The 18,206-nt window shown below is 38.4% G+C and overlaps 1 protein-coding gene across 1 annotated transcript in view; it reads left to right on the top strand.

The window, feature by feature from the left end:
• The window catches only part of Aff3 (ALF transcription elongation factor 3), a 494,906-nt gene that overhangs the window by 225,459 nt on the left and 251,241 nt on the right, over window positions 1-18,206 (top strand). The window contains exon 6 of the mRNA XM_074050356.1: window positions 15,219-15,266. Within this exon, the coding sequence (XP_073906457.1) occupies window positions 15,219-15,266 (48 nt within the window). The remainder of the gene's footprint in view (window positions 1-15,218; window positions 15,267-18,206) is intronic.

The following is an 18,206-nucleotide window of genomic DNA, read 5'->3' as shown; positions in this document are numbered from 1 at the left end:
GAGATGAAGTCCCTTCCCTGTGCTTTTGTTTGGGTAGTAGGGCATACCATCTATGATGACTATGTAAATGTAGCCTTAAAAGTTAGGCTGAAAGTTTAGGTCTATGACCAGTTTTAGATCATGCTGCTGGTGTTAACTCACTCAGTTCCCAACTCTGTGACTTTCATTGTGTCTTCTGTCACTGGGAGATTTTTCCTTTATACCGCTACTCTTCTCTTTAGAGTTTAATTGAAGGCCCTTTTCTAGGATTATCTTTTCAGTGAGATAAGGGAGCTAGCTCTGCCCTCAGACACTTATCACTCATTTTTTAACCTTGAGAATTCCACACAGGTTTTTGCACACAAACATCTGATCACTGACATATTTAAATTACAGCAGTTAAGAAGGCTACATGGTCCACACATTTGGGTCTGGACTGTGACCCTGCCACTTGCTGCCTGTATAACCTTGAGGAAGCTTATCATATACAAAATGGATAACAACGAATCTACCAGGTAAAATTGTGGGATTGAGTGAAATGATGAGTGGAAAGCACTTGGCAGAGTGCCTGGAAGATTCCAATACTTAGTGAGGTTAGCAATCAGTATGATGAATCAATAAGCCTAAAATAAACTTGTGTTCAACAACTTATGTATTGTTACTTACACATCCCCTTTTCAGGAAGAGTTGCCTCAGTCTTCTTCAGAATATTATCTACTACTTCAGAAAGGAGATAATATGGAGATACACTTTAAGTATAACTCAAGAAACTGTAAACACCAAGGAATTCAATAGAACAAAAAAGGTACTCAAATGAGAAAAAGAAACATTTCAGAAACCATTGGGCTGAAGTAGAAATTGCAAAGCAGGGTGATTTTTTTTTTAACCTGCTGTAGGGCCATATGGTTGCTGAATGTGTTGATGCTGGTTTTAAGATTCTTGAGTATTTTTAACTTGACATGTTATTTTTTTTAATGATTTCAAACATCATTTCTTTCAGAGCCTTTTCCCAATGTTGCCGTAATATTGAACAGATGGCTATGCAGAATTTACATTTGCATTTTGCAGTACTGCCATGTTATTTGCAAAATTTCTTTTCAAAAACCTGTGATTCTTTCTGTACCTTTTCAGAATGGCTGCGATGAAATTATAAATAGGGTCTTCCGAGGGTCTGGGGGATGCAGTGGAAATTGGATAGCATATTGCTGCTTCTTTTCGATTTTATGTTGTTATATTTTTGGCTTTTAGACCTACTGTTACTAGTATGTTGTCTCATTCTAGGACTTCCATCCAAAGAACTAAAAGCCTCTGTGACAAGAGACAATGTTAGTGCTGAAGGGAATCATAATGACCATACCAGCCACGTCAGTCCCAGCTACATTTCCTGTAATCACTTATCACTATCAAGAATTGTTGTGTTTCTTTATTTATTGTCTGACTCCCCAAAGCCTGACGCCTCCATGAGATATAGGTCCTGTCTGTGTTGTTCACCTTAACTCCAGTACCGGGATGGTGCTGGTGCCCAGCAGTCCTCTGTGAATGAGTGAATTAGCACATGAATTAAAATTATTAGTGACTTTCTAGAAAATGGAATTCTTTCACAAGCCAAATATGGGTTCCCTGACATAATTGCTTTCTCTCTTCTTTTGACTTTTGTTATTGTCAGGTGTGCTTTCAGAAGGGCTTTTCCAGGAGTTTTCTCCTAAGTGTGTTTATGTCCTTGGGTATTTTTTGTTTTGTGTTATGTTGTTTTTCTAAAAAAAACTGACAGTGTGGATATTAAATAGACTGTCTCTCGGGGGATCTATCTTTGGGGGCACAATGGGATTAGTGCCAACAGAAAGGCATGTCTAGCAGGAAACAGGGCAGGCTGTATTGATCAGAGCTGACTCCAGGCCTTTCCTTTTAAAGGCATGTGATAATGAAAACTAAGCACACCAGTATTCTTTGATTTTTTTTTTTTAATGAGGAATGAGGACTGCAGAGGTGCCTGCTTGGCTCGGAGGGTGGTTAATGTCATGCACTAGCTGTGTCTCAGTGCCAGGGTGCTGCTTCATCTTCATCTGGGTCTGCCCTTGATCATTTGGTTCCTAGCCTGTGACTTGCATTAAATGCCTTTGTGACTTCAGGCTAGGACTTAGAGTTGTTTGGTCTTAGACCTGCACAAAGGGGTGGGGTGGGGAGGGAATATACACGGCTGGATCTAGAAAGGACCGTGTGCTCTAATTATCATGAAGTGTTAAGCACGTTATTTGTTAGTGGAGTAACAGTTTCTATCAGCTCAGAGGCACAGTGGGAGTTGAAGACACACTTCGTTGCTACAACCACATGTCTAGAAAAGTGTTTGTGGTCTCACTGAGTAAGTCCTGCAGCTATAGAGCTCCCTAGAGGACAAGCAGAAGCCTCATCTCTGCTGAATGGAAACTTTGATTTCTCTAAAGCCAGAATCACAAAAGGAGCTAAAAATTGAGGGCCTTTGTACTGTAGCCTGATGTTTCCCTCCTCTGAACCTCAGTTTCGCCGTTGGCAAGCCCATGAGAAGCCTGAGACAGAGCTCAGAGTAGGCGATAAAGTGCTATAGAAGGCAAACTCCAGCACAAACATAGAAATGAAAAAAGTTTTAATGAAGATATGTTATTGTCCTTCAAAGTACACAACATATTTTTGTGAAGGATTTATGCAGGTAGGATTTTAGGAACTAGGAAAAGCACATAAGAGGGCAGGCAGCTGGAATTTGTCATTACCAACACAGTGGTATTAGTCAAGTGTAGCAAAGCCATGGAATGTCACAGTTTCTGAGTACATATCGCCTCACTTTGGAAAAACTTCCCTGTCTGTGTGAAGTATTGTGTGATGTATTTTCTAAGGCAAGGCTTTGCCTGTGGTTTAGTACATTTTGTGTTGCTATAAGAAAATACCTGAGGATCTGTACTCTATAAAGAGGTTTAGTCGGATGACATGGTGGCTAAAGGGTTCAAACAGTAGGAATGGTGTCCTGGCAAGGCCCCCCTTGGCAGAGTAGCAGAAAGGAACATGGCTGCTTGCCAAGCATGCAGTACAGCCACACTTCATAGCGACTCATTCCCAAAAAACCCAGCACATCCCACTAGACCAGCACGAATCCCTTCCAAGAGCCGCACTCCCATGGCCTAATGACTTTGCAGTAGGCCTCACCTCTTCAAGGTCTCAGCACCTCCCACACTAAGGACCCGCCTCCAGCCCACAAGCTGTGGAGGAGGCAGGATCAAACCCTAACCCAACCATAGAGACCTAATAGGTTCAATACTATATAGTAAATACCACGTAAGTGCAGTATTTTCTTCAATAATAAGTTTAACCCTTTGTTTGCTACAAACTGTAGCTGTGTTAACCTTCTCTGGGCAAACAAATAGTGTTATTATTATTTTAAACAGTTTTCATTATACTCCTGTGAATGGCATCTTTTATAGCTTGCCAATTATAAGCATGCAGAACTGAAGTGCTTAAATGGTATAAACAGGGTTGTAAGAGATTTTGATGTTTGAACACTTTTATTCATTTATTACTGATTATAATTCCTCAGGTCTCTACTCAATTCATTAATTTGTTGGCTACTATAATAATTCCTATTTTATACTTTTACATTGGTACCATTAAAATATTCTTTGGGTCTAGGAGTGTGGCTTAGTGGTAGAGCACTTGCCTAGCATGTGGAGACCCTGGGTTTTATCTCTCATACCCACAAAATATATATATATTCTTTATATTCTCCTTAGGGATTTTCTCCACACATGACTCATTGCATAACTCATTACAGACTTAAAATACTGCACTAACCTGGAAAAGATAGAAATTTGCCTTTCATCATTTTACTGGAAATGTCAGAATTGTTTTCTTAAAGCTCAAACAGATCTGCCACTTGAGAGGTGGGAATTAATAACTAACTTCCACCCAGTCATTCAACTTCTGATGGAACCTGAACATTATCAGATCCATTCTCTATTTGGATGATTCAAATTGTGAAAAAAAAAAACTTTTAGGAAGCTATCATAAACACCTTCTCCCCAGTGTGTCTGAAATAACCCCAAGTAAGTCTGAGCCCTTTTCCCTAATAACACCCTTTAAATGTGGAAGCCATCCAGCATGGCCCATTTTACTTTTCTCCCTGTGACAACTCTCTCTTCTCTCTTCAGCCATCTCTCAAATGCTCAGATCACACTTGTCAGTCTCACTGTCCTGTCTAGACTCCTGGAGATTTTAGCTCAGCAACATGGTAGACATGAAACACACCATGATTACTTAGGATAATGAGGTTCTCACTGCAGAGGGGAAAATATTTCAGCTTTACAAGTAGTAAGAGAAATGGGGAAAGGCACTCTTCAATTTAAACTGTGACTGGAAGTAATGGCTTTGCTGTCTGATGTAGATGCTCATCAATGTGCAGAGTACCCACATGATGGATGCCCCACCCACACTGCTATACCTTCTTGTACTTTTTCCCCAGATTGCTTCATCTATGATACTGTAGAATTTATTTTCTTGTATCCTCTTATTAAAATCTAAATTACACAAGGTCAGGAATTTTTGTCTCTTTTAGTCATTTACAGATCTCAGCATCTAAAACATTCCAGTAAATCTAGCACACAGTAAATCTTTGTTGAACAGTCTTCCTAAGGCACTGTTATTAATCAGTTACTAGTCCATCTAATTATATGAATGACTAATTCATGCATTTCCATCTACTCTGGAAGATCTCTAAGACCATGGCAGATGTCTTGCTTACAGAAATCCACACACATTATATTTAAGACTAGAGGAAAATTGTAGAGATAACATTACCTGGTCTTCATGAACTCATGCTGCCTCTAGTAATCATTGTTTTCTTCCCTACATACTAAAATACTGTCTGTGTGATTCTAAAATAGAGTATTGTTCCTCTTGACTGATCAGTTGTTGTGTGGAAGGGCATCTGCAGAATGCTTTATATGCACCGCCCCATTTAGTCTTTATGTGTAGTGTGTACTATTATTATCTGGTTTCAAGAATGAGAAAGGTGAAGTTTAGAGAAGTTAGATAACCTCCCCTGAGGGCACGTCTACTACAAATTGAACACGTGTGTTTGCAAAGGTCCCTGCTTCCACACACTACACCATATGGTCTCTGGTGTGATTGTTTGTAGCAGCAAATTTAGAAGTCTTTAGTTTGATCCAGTCCTCCCTTAGCCACAGCATTTGCCTCTTCCTGAGGTGGCAATGGTCTCTTTAAGATGTTGGTTCTGATCCAGGCACCAGTGACTCACAGCTATAATCCTAGATACTTAGGAGGATCAAGGTTCAAGGTCAGCCACACAAAAAGTTCACAAGACCCCATTTCAACAAATAGCTGAATGCAGTGGTGTATACCTGTCATCCCAGCTATGTTGGGAAATGTAAAATAAAAGGATTGTAGTCCAGGTTGGCTCAAGAAAAATGTGAGACCCTATCTCTAAAATAAACAGTGGAAAATGGCCGGAGGTGTGACTCAAGCAGTTCAGTACCTGTCATAACTTTGAAGATGGCTCTGATATGAAGGAAGAAACAAGCTAGAAGTTGAATCATGCTTTGTTCTGTCATCTGTTGATTTTGTACATTTCATACTACACCACCTATCTAAGGGGTGCCAGCCTTTTCTCCTCCTTCACTTAACACTACCTTACAGATTTTCCCAGCACCTCCTTTGGCTATAAGCTATGTTAAGCAGTCTAAGTCCTTCAATCCTTTACTGCTGTTGAGTTGCTGGGTGTCTTGTTTTAGCCTCAAGGAAATCATTTTTGAGAATCGTTTACTTTCCCAGTGCTAGAAAACAAGTCCAGAATCAAACATTGCACCTTATTCTTTGATATTTATTATGTTGGAGAGGATGGTTGATTGATAATTGATGGGTTTTCTTTCTCTGTAAGCATTTAAGCCATGGTGTGACATAGAGGCTGAAGATATAACTCAGTATCAACACTTTCCTAATGTACATGAGGCTCTTTTCAATCCCTCACACTGCACAAAAGCAAAAACATAGTGTTAGACAGAAAATAACATTGACAATTTCCATTTACACTTTCTGACTTAATTAGACTGCCCTTGCTAGTATTTTTAACAAAATGATCATTTCGTTAAATTATTGCAACATAATGTTAGAGATATTTTAATTAGATTGCAAGCTTTTTTATTTTTGGTAAGCACTGTTAACATTTTCTCCCCTTGAAGGGGAGAGTCTTGATGAAGCAATGTGTCTTATGATCAATTCCATAAGAGATAATAACCTCCCAAGAGAAGCCCGAAGGTTATGAAACCACAAAGTGACCTAAGCAAATGTCTTCTTTCCAACTGTTCTGGGTCATTGCCCCATTGGTGCTGAACAACACTGAAAAGAGGGTATCTTCACTCTGTACTGAGTCCTGCCTCGATAGCCTTAGCATATTGGAATTGACATCAATTTCTTATCAACCCTTTTGTTTTAGAAAGCTCGTTTTTCCTCCCTTTTGGTGACAACTTCATGGGCTTGATGATGTTAGTGAGGGCATAAAAATGCAGAAAGACTGCCTTCCCATGGGGTCCCACCCAGATGCTTTTGGAAAACCATCTTCTTTCTTGATGAAAAGGACAAGGGGCTGAAGAAGTGTCTCTTTTCTTCCTGAGTTGCCTAGAGAGGCTCAGGAGACGACTTTATGTGATTTTTTTCATGGAAAGTCATTGGTCTGCCATCATTTCCAGGGCACTGTGAGGCCCATCCTGATGGAGGAAAGGATCAATTAATATCGACCTTCAGCCCAAAGTGCCTGAAGTTACAGACGCCAACAAGTTCACCCTGCCTTGTGCCGGGACCTGCATGGTGCTGTTCCAGGAACTGAACGTGTTCTGGGAGTAGAAGGAAAAAACAAAAGCCATGGTCTCTCTGATAGTTCTTCTCCCAAAACCCTAGAAATATTTCCCAAAACTAATGTTTAAACTGTGCCAGCAGAGAGAATGAAAATGCCATATAAGCCTGTAAATTTTTTTTAAAAAGAAAAATATCTTTAAATATTGTATTTAGAAGAACAATGAAACCAGTTGAAAACTTTTTAAGAAGTCAGGGGACAGGGGATGAGGGAGAATGATGCAGGGGGTGAATTTTACATTGTATGCATATATGGAAATGTCACAGTAAAAACTCCTTGTACAACTAATATATGCTAATGGAATTTTTAAATGTTGTATTTAAATAAATTAATTTTAAAATATAAACTTTGAGTATTGAAAAATTCTTACTAGCCAATAAATTTAGACTACCAGCAAGAAACTCTAAAGGGAAGAAGTAGAGAAGGCTGGCCACTCTGTAGATATATGGTGGAGCTGAAATGGCAAAAATCAGCAATGACAGAATCTCCTATCAGGTAGCATCTTCCCAATTGTGTTCTCCATGCTTCCTGTTCTTCTGCCAATTTCGGCTGGGTTTAGTTATCTAGCATTCATTTATAGCATGTCTCCTTGGAGAGCATCAGTAGAAACACTTGATGCTATATACACAGAATGAACTCTACTCTGAGGGTCAGGCGGACCTGATACCTGTTGGGTAGGTCTGATGATAATGGAGATAAAGACCCACAAAGAATATGACATATAAAGTGCTATCTCTTAGTTCATCCTTTATTTCTCCTAGCTAAATGCTTAAATAAAAATGAATAGATGATACCAAATAGAATACAGGCTGAGCATCCCTAATCCAAACATCTGAAGTTTGAAATACTCCAAAATCATACTTTTTGAGAGCTGCCATGATACCATAATAGAATACTCTACACCCGATCTCATGTGATGGGTTGCAGTTAAAAAATACATGAATTATTAAGATATTATATACAACTACATTTAGGCTATATGTATAGGAGATATATATACATATGTCCATTTAGGATAAACATATATATATCTTAAATGGAAAGCACTTCTGATCTAAAGCCCTTTGGATAAGGTATTCCTAATCTGCATTATCAAATACATAGCACCACTTTTGCCACTTACAATAGCCATTTCCATTCATAGCTAAAAGAATATTGATTATCTGTCTTACTGGGGGACACAAATTAGAGTAGTCCTAAGTATCTTAATTTCTTCAGCCACAGTGGATTACTCTCTCCATCTTGCAAGTCTTTGTGTTCTGAATCTCATGATTAGAGAAGAAAAAACATGTTCCTAACTTTAAATAATAATTAAGTGTGTCTGTCCTATACATTTCTCTCTATCATTTAAGGTGAATAAAAGGATATGCTTTAGGAATAGCCTATCAAGTCTTCAGCTATTCACAAATAACATATTACTCGTTATTTGTTATTAGATTATGGGGCAGATAAATGGGGCAAGATGAGGTTCAAGATGCCGCATTTCAGAAGTCTCCCTGAAGCTTGCCTATCCTGGAAGCGCTGGATGACTCACTGTTGTCACTGCTGCCTGAGTCTGCTGGTCTTCCTCTTGCTAGGGGTAATGATTTGTAATGAAAGAACACAGAGTTTGTGAAATGTTCTTGTCAATGTCAATTACAAGTGGAAAGCATGTGTTCGTTATGATTGCTCTGTGGTTTCTTTACCCAGCGTTGATAGGGCAGTGTGGAAGATGACCCAATACACAGTACTCGGCACTTTATTGAGACATAACCCCATGGAAAAGCACTCGATATCAATTAGTGATCAGAATGTAAAGTCACTGTCTCTAGTTCTAATCTCTTTATTCCATCAATAGGTTTTTTGACAAGGTCAGCACACTAATAGACCACTTAACTTTCTGAAAGCCAAATATACTTTTAGCTACAAGCTTTGATTAAGATCACTAATTTTCACAAAAATGATATCATAAGGGAAAGACCTTGTCATGTGGCTAAAATCTAATAGAAAAGCAGTTATGTAAGTTGAGTATCCCTATCTGAAATGCTTAGGACTAAAAGTGTTTTTTATAGATTTTAGAATATCTGCATATATATGATGAGGTATCCTGGGGGATGAGACCCAAGTCTAAACATGAAATTTGTTTGTTGCATATACCCTTGACACACATAGCCTAAAGATAATCTTATCCAACATTTTTATATGCCTGCATTTTGTCTGCAACCTATCACATGAGATCACCTGTGGAATTTCCTACTTGTGACTTAATGTCAGTGCTCAAAAAGTTTTGAATTTCAGATTTCAGTTTTCAGATTAGGGATGCCCAATTTATAACTCTTTAACAATGTTGCTTGCTGGTGAAAGGATAATGATTCTTTAATTTACAAATACCAGTGTGGGGATTAGGGAAATCAAATAACTTGCTGATGGTTTCTATAGTAAGAGGCGTAAGCTTAATTTTAACGATATAAATAAATGTTAACATTTTAAGAGTTTGTCTTTAAGTCAACTGTTAGTTTTTTGTTTTAGCTAAAGCAAACACATCCCTTATAATGTGTTTAATAAAATAAATCACATGTGTTTTCATTACTTTCTACTCTGAGAGACAAAATAGATGGGAATGAAATACTTCATAAAACTAGCTCACTCAAATGTAATTTTTTACTTTTTATTTTATTTTATTTTCATTCTTGGGATTAAAAATGTAATCTTTAATTTTATAACTCTTTTTTTCAAAAATTTTTCCAGCATCATCAGGATTTTTTGTTTATTATAATCGTGTTCCATTTTAACATTAATATTAACATACTTTTACAATACCTTCTATCTAAATTATTTTCTCATCTCAAATTATATTTATTTGAGCTTTCTTTTTGTTCAATAGACTTGTATTTGACTTGTCTATTTTAGGTTACATGCTTTATTTTTGCTTTTATCTTTAAGAAATTATATTTTTACTTTGTAGATTCACCTGATTTGATGTTCCATAAATATTTCAATTGCTTCTTTGTATTTATTATCTTCTTCTTTTTGCCTTCTTTTGTACTTCTCTTTGATTTTAAATTTCTAATTGCTTAGCATATAAATTTCCTTTGGCAAAAATAACAAAAGACTTTAATATATGAGTTTGTCTCTCAGAAAATCTTTGTGGCATATCCTAATTTTATTTTGCTATATTTTAATGTTATTTTCTGTAAATACAAAGTATATTTAAGTGTATCGTTTTTGTTTAATTTCAAAAATTTTAGATATTTATGTCTATACTGCATTTAAATTCTTAGTTTTGTTATTGTGGCAAAATTATGGGTGAAGAGTCCAGTCTGTAAAACCACTACATTTTGGAGTTTTTGATCTCTGTAGCCCAGATCTAAGTGATGGATAAACTCAGAATCTGTCACTGCAGTAACTATGAGTAACGATCTCATGCATACTTCAGAAGGTGAGGCTTCCTCTTAGCAGTCTCAGTTCATTTTATCTTTAAATTTATTATATCAAATTCATTTATTTATCAGTTTTTAGCCTTCTTTAATTTTTTAAAAATTCTCTATTCCCTTAGATAGTTTTTTTGGTAGGAGTCTTAGTCATTAGGAAAAATGGGGACAGATTAAAGATTTCTAACTATAATGATCCTATTTCTCTTCCCTTTGTGTAGCATGTCTTATTTTGATGCTTACTAAGGCCCTGCTTTTCCTCATTCTGAATTGTACTCTCTGGTTGAATATATGAATGACGTGGACTTTAGTTGATACTGTTATTTCCACTGTCTACTATCAATTTTATTTAAGTTTTTAAATATACCTTTATCCTTTTTCTTCCAGTGATTGCTTCTTCTTATTTTTCTCTGGGTGTCTAGATGTCTAGATGCTGGTAGTGACAAGTAGGATCACAGAGGCAGAGTTGGATGGGAGTGCAAAGCAAAAGGTTCAGAAGTGGTCTGAGTGGGTAACATTTGGAGGAGCAGAGATGGAGCTAGACCTCCAGGTGTGGGGGTCAGGAGCAGAGTGTGACTCTAGAAAGGGGACGGTCTGATGATATATAGAGAAGCTGAATTTGGAGACAACTGGCTGTCTGCTTCCTTGTTCACAGGGGACTCTGTCCTCAGGGGTAAGGGGACTCTGTCCTGGGAGTTACGATAGTCCTTGAACTTGAGCTTAGATCCCCTTGCACTGCTTCCATGGTGTTGATGGCACATCTCATGTCATTGTAGCTCAGATTTTCTGTAAGTCAAGAATAGTAATACTTGTTTAAAAATAGTTCTGCAGGAATGTTTATATGACATGGGTAAACAATTTCTAAATACTCAGGGTCTTTTGAAGACTTGCAGACAAACAAAGGCATTGTAAATTTAAGTTAGCATTATTTTAGAATAAAAGTTCTACCTGAAATGTGTCTGATGAAGAGTTAAAACTATTTTCAAAAACTAGGATGTGTGTAGCTCATCTCTTCTGCAACGAAATGCCATTTTCCCCTGATTTGATTTAGCCTTTTCTCCTTAAGCCTTGCTTCCTCCAGTGCTCTGTGCTCTGCATGGTAATTAGGGACTTCACTGTCAAAGCAGGATGCTCCTGGCTATTTCTTGAGCTCTCCTTTTCCAGAGCTTAGTTCCTCACATTTTCCTAGCAGGGTGTGTGGTATGGGTATTTAAGTAGTAAGATTTGGGGGAAGCATGTCATAGGCAAGGCTGTAGAGAAGGAGAATCAGCTGGGCTGCTAGCTTTTAATTGAAGTTTAGTTGAAGTTTCAATGAGGTGAGATTGTTATGACAGATTTCAAAATGTAATGATAGGAAATTGAGGTGGGTTCATCAAAGTCAGAGTAAATACAGAGCAACAGCTCAGCAACTCAGCATGAAACAACAGTTACAACCCTTAAAGACTACAGAATAATTAAAATTTACATTGTGCAGCCTTCCTTCTCAGTGGGTACCTTTCCAAGGGAAGCAATAATTTTATTGTGAAAAATATAAACACAAATTTGGAGATGTAAATTATATGCACGTTTTAATCTTGTTCATAAACACGGAACGTTTTCAAAATGTAAATATAATCATAGCACACAATTGTAGCTAAAAGCAGACTTGAGAAAGACTTCAAGATGGCAAAAGGCACTCAGGTTCCTTTCCCATGCCTACCTGCCATCCTGCGCCTTCTGTGCATGTGGAAAAGATGAGGTAGAATTCTATCCTCCCATTTCTGAAGACACAAACCTTTACCTCTTGGTTTTTAATGTCACAGGAGGGATATGGTTTCACCCTTTCTCTGTGCTTCATCTCCCTTTGGTCTATGCATATGATGTTGAAGGTTATTAAGTGAGAGACAGTGACTAAATGTTACAGAATTTGGAGCAGGAGAAAGAGGAGGAAATTTACCCAGATACTATTTGAAGTCTTTCATTTCCCTACTCCAAGCATGAAAGTTACCTCAACTTGAGCCAATCCTAAAGATTGAGTATAGGGCAAGAACATGAGATAGTAGAAAATTTACTATACAGGTGCTGAGAAAATGTGTGTGGATTCTGCCCTGATGGCCCCTTGCTACCAGAATGATTTTGGGCAAAGCCCTTCACTTCTCTTGGTTTCGCCATCTGGTCAAATCATTGATTTGAACTCCAAGATATCTTCTAATTCAGACTTTCTAAAATACTATGCCCAACAGGTACACCCCAATCCAAATTGAGTTCTTGAAATCCAAACTACTGTAGCGCCTTCTTGAGTCTTCAGGAGAAATGTTCCACAGAAGACCCAAGGTGTCCCTCTGCTGGACTGTCCAAGCTGTGATTTAAGGGTAGGACTTCCTGACACTGCTGTTAGAAACCCCTTGTCCTGGCACCTGCAGCACTTCCTCAGCTTTACAAGAGGCCTTCCTAGTAAGGAGTGACCTGGTATCTGTCCATTTGGATCATCAAGGCTCATGGTTAGAGCTACCATCTAGATGACCCAGTATCATAATCCATCACAAAAGTATTTAACAGTGCATTTATCCCATTTTTCTCTCTCTGTGGATTCCATTACCAGAGTAGAGTGGTAGAAATATATAGGAATGTAGGGAGGGATCATGATAAGAGCAACCTGTCATTTATATAAACCACATCAAATGAAATTAAAGTACGGTTTTCAGGGGAAGCTTAACTTTAAGGAATTAAACCCAAAGTTTAATTTGAACAGTTTTTGGTTTTTTTTAGTATGTCGTTGTACCTGGGTAATATGAGGTCATGTTTTCCTTTTAAATGTTTTAAGATAGAAAGTATATGGACACTTAGCATTTACTGTGCTAGCAAGTTGCACAGTAGGAATGGTAGGGGACTTGTAAGTACAGTAAGATAAATGGTTGTGGGCTCCAAGATACCCTTTCAAATTGAGACTGCTCATTCTCAGTCTTGAATGCCAAAAGGGATCGTTCTTAGGGACCATAAAGCCTAAATAAGACTTTGCTATCTAGCCTTTAAGATGTTGCCACAGGCTTTTGTTTGACAAACAAACAAACAAACTCAACCTTACTAAAGGAGATGATGCTATTGCAAACACATTCTTTGTGATTGTAGAAGATTTCTGGAAGAGAAAATGTTTGCAGTTGAGGATCAAGCATTCTGTGTTCTGGTCTACATTCTGCTGTGAGATGATACAGCCTTGACCAAATCATGCCGACTTCCTGGGCCTCAGTTGGAGACTTGGTCAAATTACTAATTCTGGATAAATGGTCTTTGTCATGTGTGGGGCCTTTTCTAGCTTCATATAGGTTTCTTCATCCTGGTCCATTAACCAGGGTGAAGGGTAGAGTATTTCAGAGAGAATACTGTGGACCCAGGAGGAGGTAGCAGAATATCACGTATGGGAGAGAGAGGAGTCTACAGATGTGGTCTTTGGTAGAGCCTCTACCACCTTTAAACTCCTACAGCAGCCAAGCACTAGTAACTCACGCATTTAATCCTAGCTACATAAGAGGCTAAAGTCAAGAGGATCACTCTTTGACACCAACCCGGGGAAAAAAGTTAGTGAAATCCCATCTCAATAGAAAATAGCTGGGCGTGGTTGTGCATAGCTGTCATCTCAGCAATAGCGGGATCGTGGTCTATCTCCAAAACAACCAGAGCAAAAAGTACTGAAGGCATGGTTCAAGTGGTAGAGTGCCTGCCACACAAGAGTGACACCTTGAGTTCAAGCCCCAGAACCACAAAAAAAGCAAACAAACTAGAAGTAAATTCATTCATTTCTTTGTTCTCCATCAACTAATGCTGTGTGGTAGAGCACAGTGCAAAATGACAGAACCTCTGTGTTCGTGGAATATATGTTCTAGAGGGAGGGTATGTTACTAACGAATCAGTTACTGAATGGCAGTCATGGGAGGGCTGGGATGAGAAGTGCATTCGCTGTGGAATTGAACTCCAGGGTCAAGGATGGCCTCAGCAGCTCTGAGGAAACCATGTGTAAGATGTGACCCTGAAGGATGACTTTAAGTTATCCAGAAAACCAGGAAAGATACAGATGGCAACCCTGATAGACAAAGAACTATGAGGAATAAAGGACAGTAAGCTTAAAAGAAGAGATCACACCCTCCCCGCCCCAGAAAAAAAGCCCCATTCTAGGATGTCATACTATGTTATTGTCAATACCCTTGAATTATAAGACCCAAGAGAGTGATCTCTCTGGGACCACAGGCACCTCCGACAGCAGTCACTTGCTGCTTTCATGTCCCCACAAAACCATGTTCTGTACTCTGGGCTGTGTAACCATCAATAACCAAACAATGTCTCTGAAACATAGCATGTTCCCCAGAGTCTGCTGTGACCTGCAGCCCTCATACCTCAGAGGCCTTGATACCTCCACAGCACAAGGCAGCAGGAGTTACCTCCAAACAAATGGCTTGTGTTTGATGTCCAGAGGAGGTTTCCCTGTTTGGTCTTTCAAGTTGGGGTCCTTCAAGTCTGTAAATAAAGGATTTGAGGACTATGAATTGCTAGACTTTGACTTAAGCCTTACTAACCACTGTACCCAAGTGACCCATGGCACACATTTGGTAGATAAACTGGATCTACTCCTTCAGCAAAGGCTACAACTTCCACACATTGTTGGAGCCCAAACTGGACAGAAATCAGACCTACAGGTCCTGTTCCTAGGAGCCTTGACACTTAAAGTTGTGTGGTCAAAGAGCCCAGCCTCTCAGGTAGGCATGTGTGTGTGGTACCCCAGGCTAGGGAAGGGGAAACAAGTAACCACAATGAGAGCCAGCCATTAAGGGAAAAAGCTCATCAGTTAATTCCTGACTTAGACATTCCCTCAGACCAAAACTCCATAATTTGGAAGGTTACATGTCATCTTGTCTTTGTGACCATAAATCTCTTCTATCAAGCCTAATTTATTTTTCCTTTGCTTTCAGGAGAGTAGATCTGGAGAAAGTAACAGCTGTGTTGAAGAAATAATTCGGGTAAGGATATTCTTTTAAAAATCTTTCCAATATGTTGAGCATGGATTCCAAAGACAAAGGACTCATGTGGCCACCTTATCAAAGGGAGCTCATGGTTTGTTGTTTAACATTTACTTTTTCTGAGGGCAATCATGGAAGTTGCCTGCATGACACTTAACAAAATAGTGCTTCTTTTAGAAATCTAAGAACTGAACAATGCAGGTGCCTTTGTGCAGATTGCAGTGACACTGTATTAAAGCCACCAGTTGGAAGACAGAACAGACTTTAGATGAAAAATATGGTGGTGCTCACCTTTGGATACACCCATTCATCACCTTACTATTTAAAAGCATACCTTAATAGTCTGTACTTTTCAAGTCAGGCAGAAATTGGCTTGTGATTTTTCTTCTGAACTTAATAAGAATCAGAAGTACCTGCCAAAGAGGTAATGCTTAGAGTCTGAAATTTTTTTCCTATGTTGTTTTGCATGTTATTAATTTCCCTGTTATTCTCTGTTTGCCTGTCCTTTTCTCCACCACCACCTCTTATGCATGTAGGGGTGTGTGTGTGTGTGTGTGTGTGTGTGTGTGTATTCCTTCCACAAGCCACTTTCCCACGCAGATTGATGGGCTAGGCTGTTGTGCAGTATTAGTGTTTCCTGAGTACTCCAACTTATAATCAGGAAGTAGACATCAATCTGGAGTTTTTCTTCACTCCTATTTTTCCAGGAGAGTTACCTAATAATCTACAGTTCTCAGAAAATTGATTTTACACTGGGCAAAACACCAAGACAAATTAGACCAGATGGGATGGACATTCCCTGTAAAGAAAAAAAAAAAAACTTTAACATGTTTGTAACTTTTGGATGTCCTAACCACTTTTTCTTGAATTGCTAATACATTGCAGGGATACTGTATAATTACTTGCTTTAACTTTTTACATTAACTTTTTCAAAAATGGTATTTTTCTTTCTGGAAAGCATTATTTCACAAATGAATCTTGTAACTCACAAGTTAACCAAAATAATTAGCTGAAGCTTAATTTGTTGACTTCATAATTATTTCTTTGCTTACAGAGAAGACAATCATCAAAGCATGCAGCTTCATTTCTGGCATTTAAATATACGTTAAATAAAGTTCATCTTGTATTTTTATCTATGTCATCTCTATTCCATTTTGTTTCATATTAAAAACTGGTAGTGTATGGTGCTAATATAAGTTTTCCTATTTTTCTCTTCAAACATACTTTCATGCTTGAGGTCCAAATGCTCCATTATTAATCCATCTTCCTTTGATTGGTCATTAGTGTTTATATCTGCAAAATGACAATACCAGGTACACCAATCCCTCTTTGTTTTCATTACTTAGAAAATCTCTACCCCTTTTATCATCTCTTGAAAAAGTTTTGTCATTTGGTTTCTCTTTTACACACACATTTTTTTTAATTTTTATTTTATTCATATGTGCATACAATGTTTGGGTCATTTCTCCCCACGTTTCCCCACCCCTCCCTCTCCCCCGCCCACCCCCTTGCTACCCGGCAGAAACTATTTTGCCCTTATCTCTAATTTTGTTGAAGAGAGAGTATAAGCAATAATAGGAAGGAACAAGGGGTTTTGCTAGTTGAGATAAGGATAGCTATACAGGGAGTTGACTCACATTGATTTCCTGTGCGTGGGTGTTACCTTCTAGGTTAATTCTTCTTGATCTAACCTTTTCTCTAGTTCCTGGTCCCCTTCTCCTATTGGTCTCAGTTGCTTTAAAGTATCTGCTTTAGTTTCTCTGTGTTGAGGGCAACAAATGCTATCTAGTTTTTAAGGTGTCTCACCTATCCTCATACTCTTGCTTTTATCTTGTGATCAAAGTCCAATCCCCTTGTTGTGTTTTCCCTTGATCTAATGTCTGCATAAGAGGGAGAACATACGATTTTTGGTCTTTTGGGCCAGGCTAACCTCACTCAGAATGATGTTCTCCAATTCCATCCATTTACCAGCGAATGATAACATTTCGTTCTTCTTCATGGCTGCATAAAATTCCATTGTGTATAGATACCACGTTTTTTTAATCCATTCGTCAGTGCTGGGGCATCTTGGCTGTTTCCATAACTTGGCTATTGTGAATAGTGCCGCAATAAACATGGATGTGCAGGTGCCTCTGGAGTAACAGTCTTTTGGGTACATCCCCAAGAGTAGTATTGCTGGATCAAATGGTAGATTGATGTCCAGTTTTTTAAGTAGCCTCCAAATTTTTTTCCAGAGTGGTTGTACTAGTCTACATTCCCACCAACAGTGTAAGAGGGTTCCTTTTTCCCCGCATCCTCGCCAACACCTGTTGTTGGTGGTGTTGCTGATGATGGCTATTCTAACAGGGGTGAGGTGGAATCTTAGCGTGGTTTTAATTTGCATTTCCTTTATTGCTAGAGATGGTGAGCATTTTTTCATGTGTTTTCTGGCCATTTGAATTTCTTCTTTTGAGAAAGTTCTGTTTAGTTCACATGCCCATTTCTTTATTGGTTCATTAGTTTTGGGAGAATTTAGTTTTTTAAGTTCCCTGTATATTCTGGTTATCAGTCCTTTGTCTGATGTATAATTGGCAAATATTTTCTCCCACTCTGTGGGTGTTCTCTTCAGTTTAGAGACCATTTCTTTTGATGAACAGAAGCTTTTTAGTTTTATGAGGTCCCATTTATCTGTGCTATCTCTTAGTTGCTGTGCTGCTGGGGTTTCATTGAGAAAGTTCTTACCTATACCTACTAACTCCAGAGTATTTCCTACTCTTTCTTGTATCAACTTAAGAGGTTGGGGTCTGATATTAAGATCCTTGATCCATTTTGAGTTAATCTTGGTACAGGGTGATATACATGGATCTAGGTTCAGTTTTTTGCAGACTGCTGGCCAGTTTTCCCAGCAGTTGTTGTTTTTTGCTTACACACACATTTTTGTCTGTTTGAGACAGGGTCTTG

This window comes from Castor canadensis, chromosome 12 (assembly GCF_047511655.1).
Source record: "Castor canadensis chromosome 12, mCasCan1.hap1v2, whole genome shotgun sequence".
Classification (NCBI taxonomy): domain Eukaryota; kingdom Metazoa; phylum Chordata; class Mammalia; order Rodentia; family Castoridae; genus Castor; species Castor canadensis.
The sequence above is the reverse complement of the archived record's forward strand: the minus strand, read 5'-3'. Positions and strand labels throughout refer to the sequence as shown.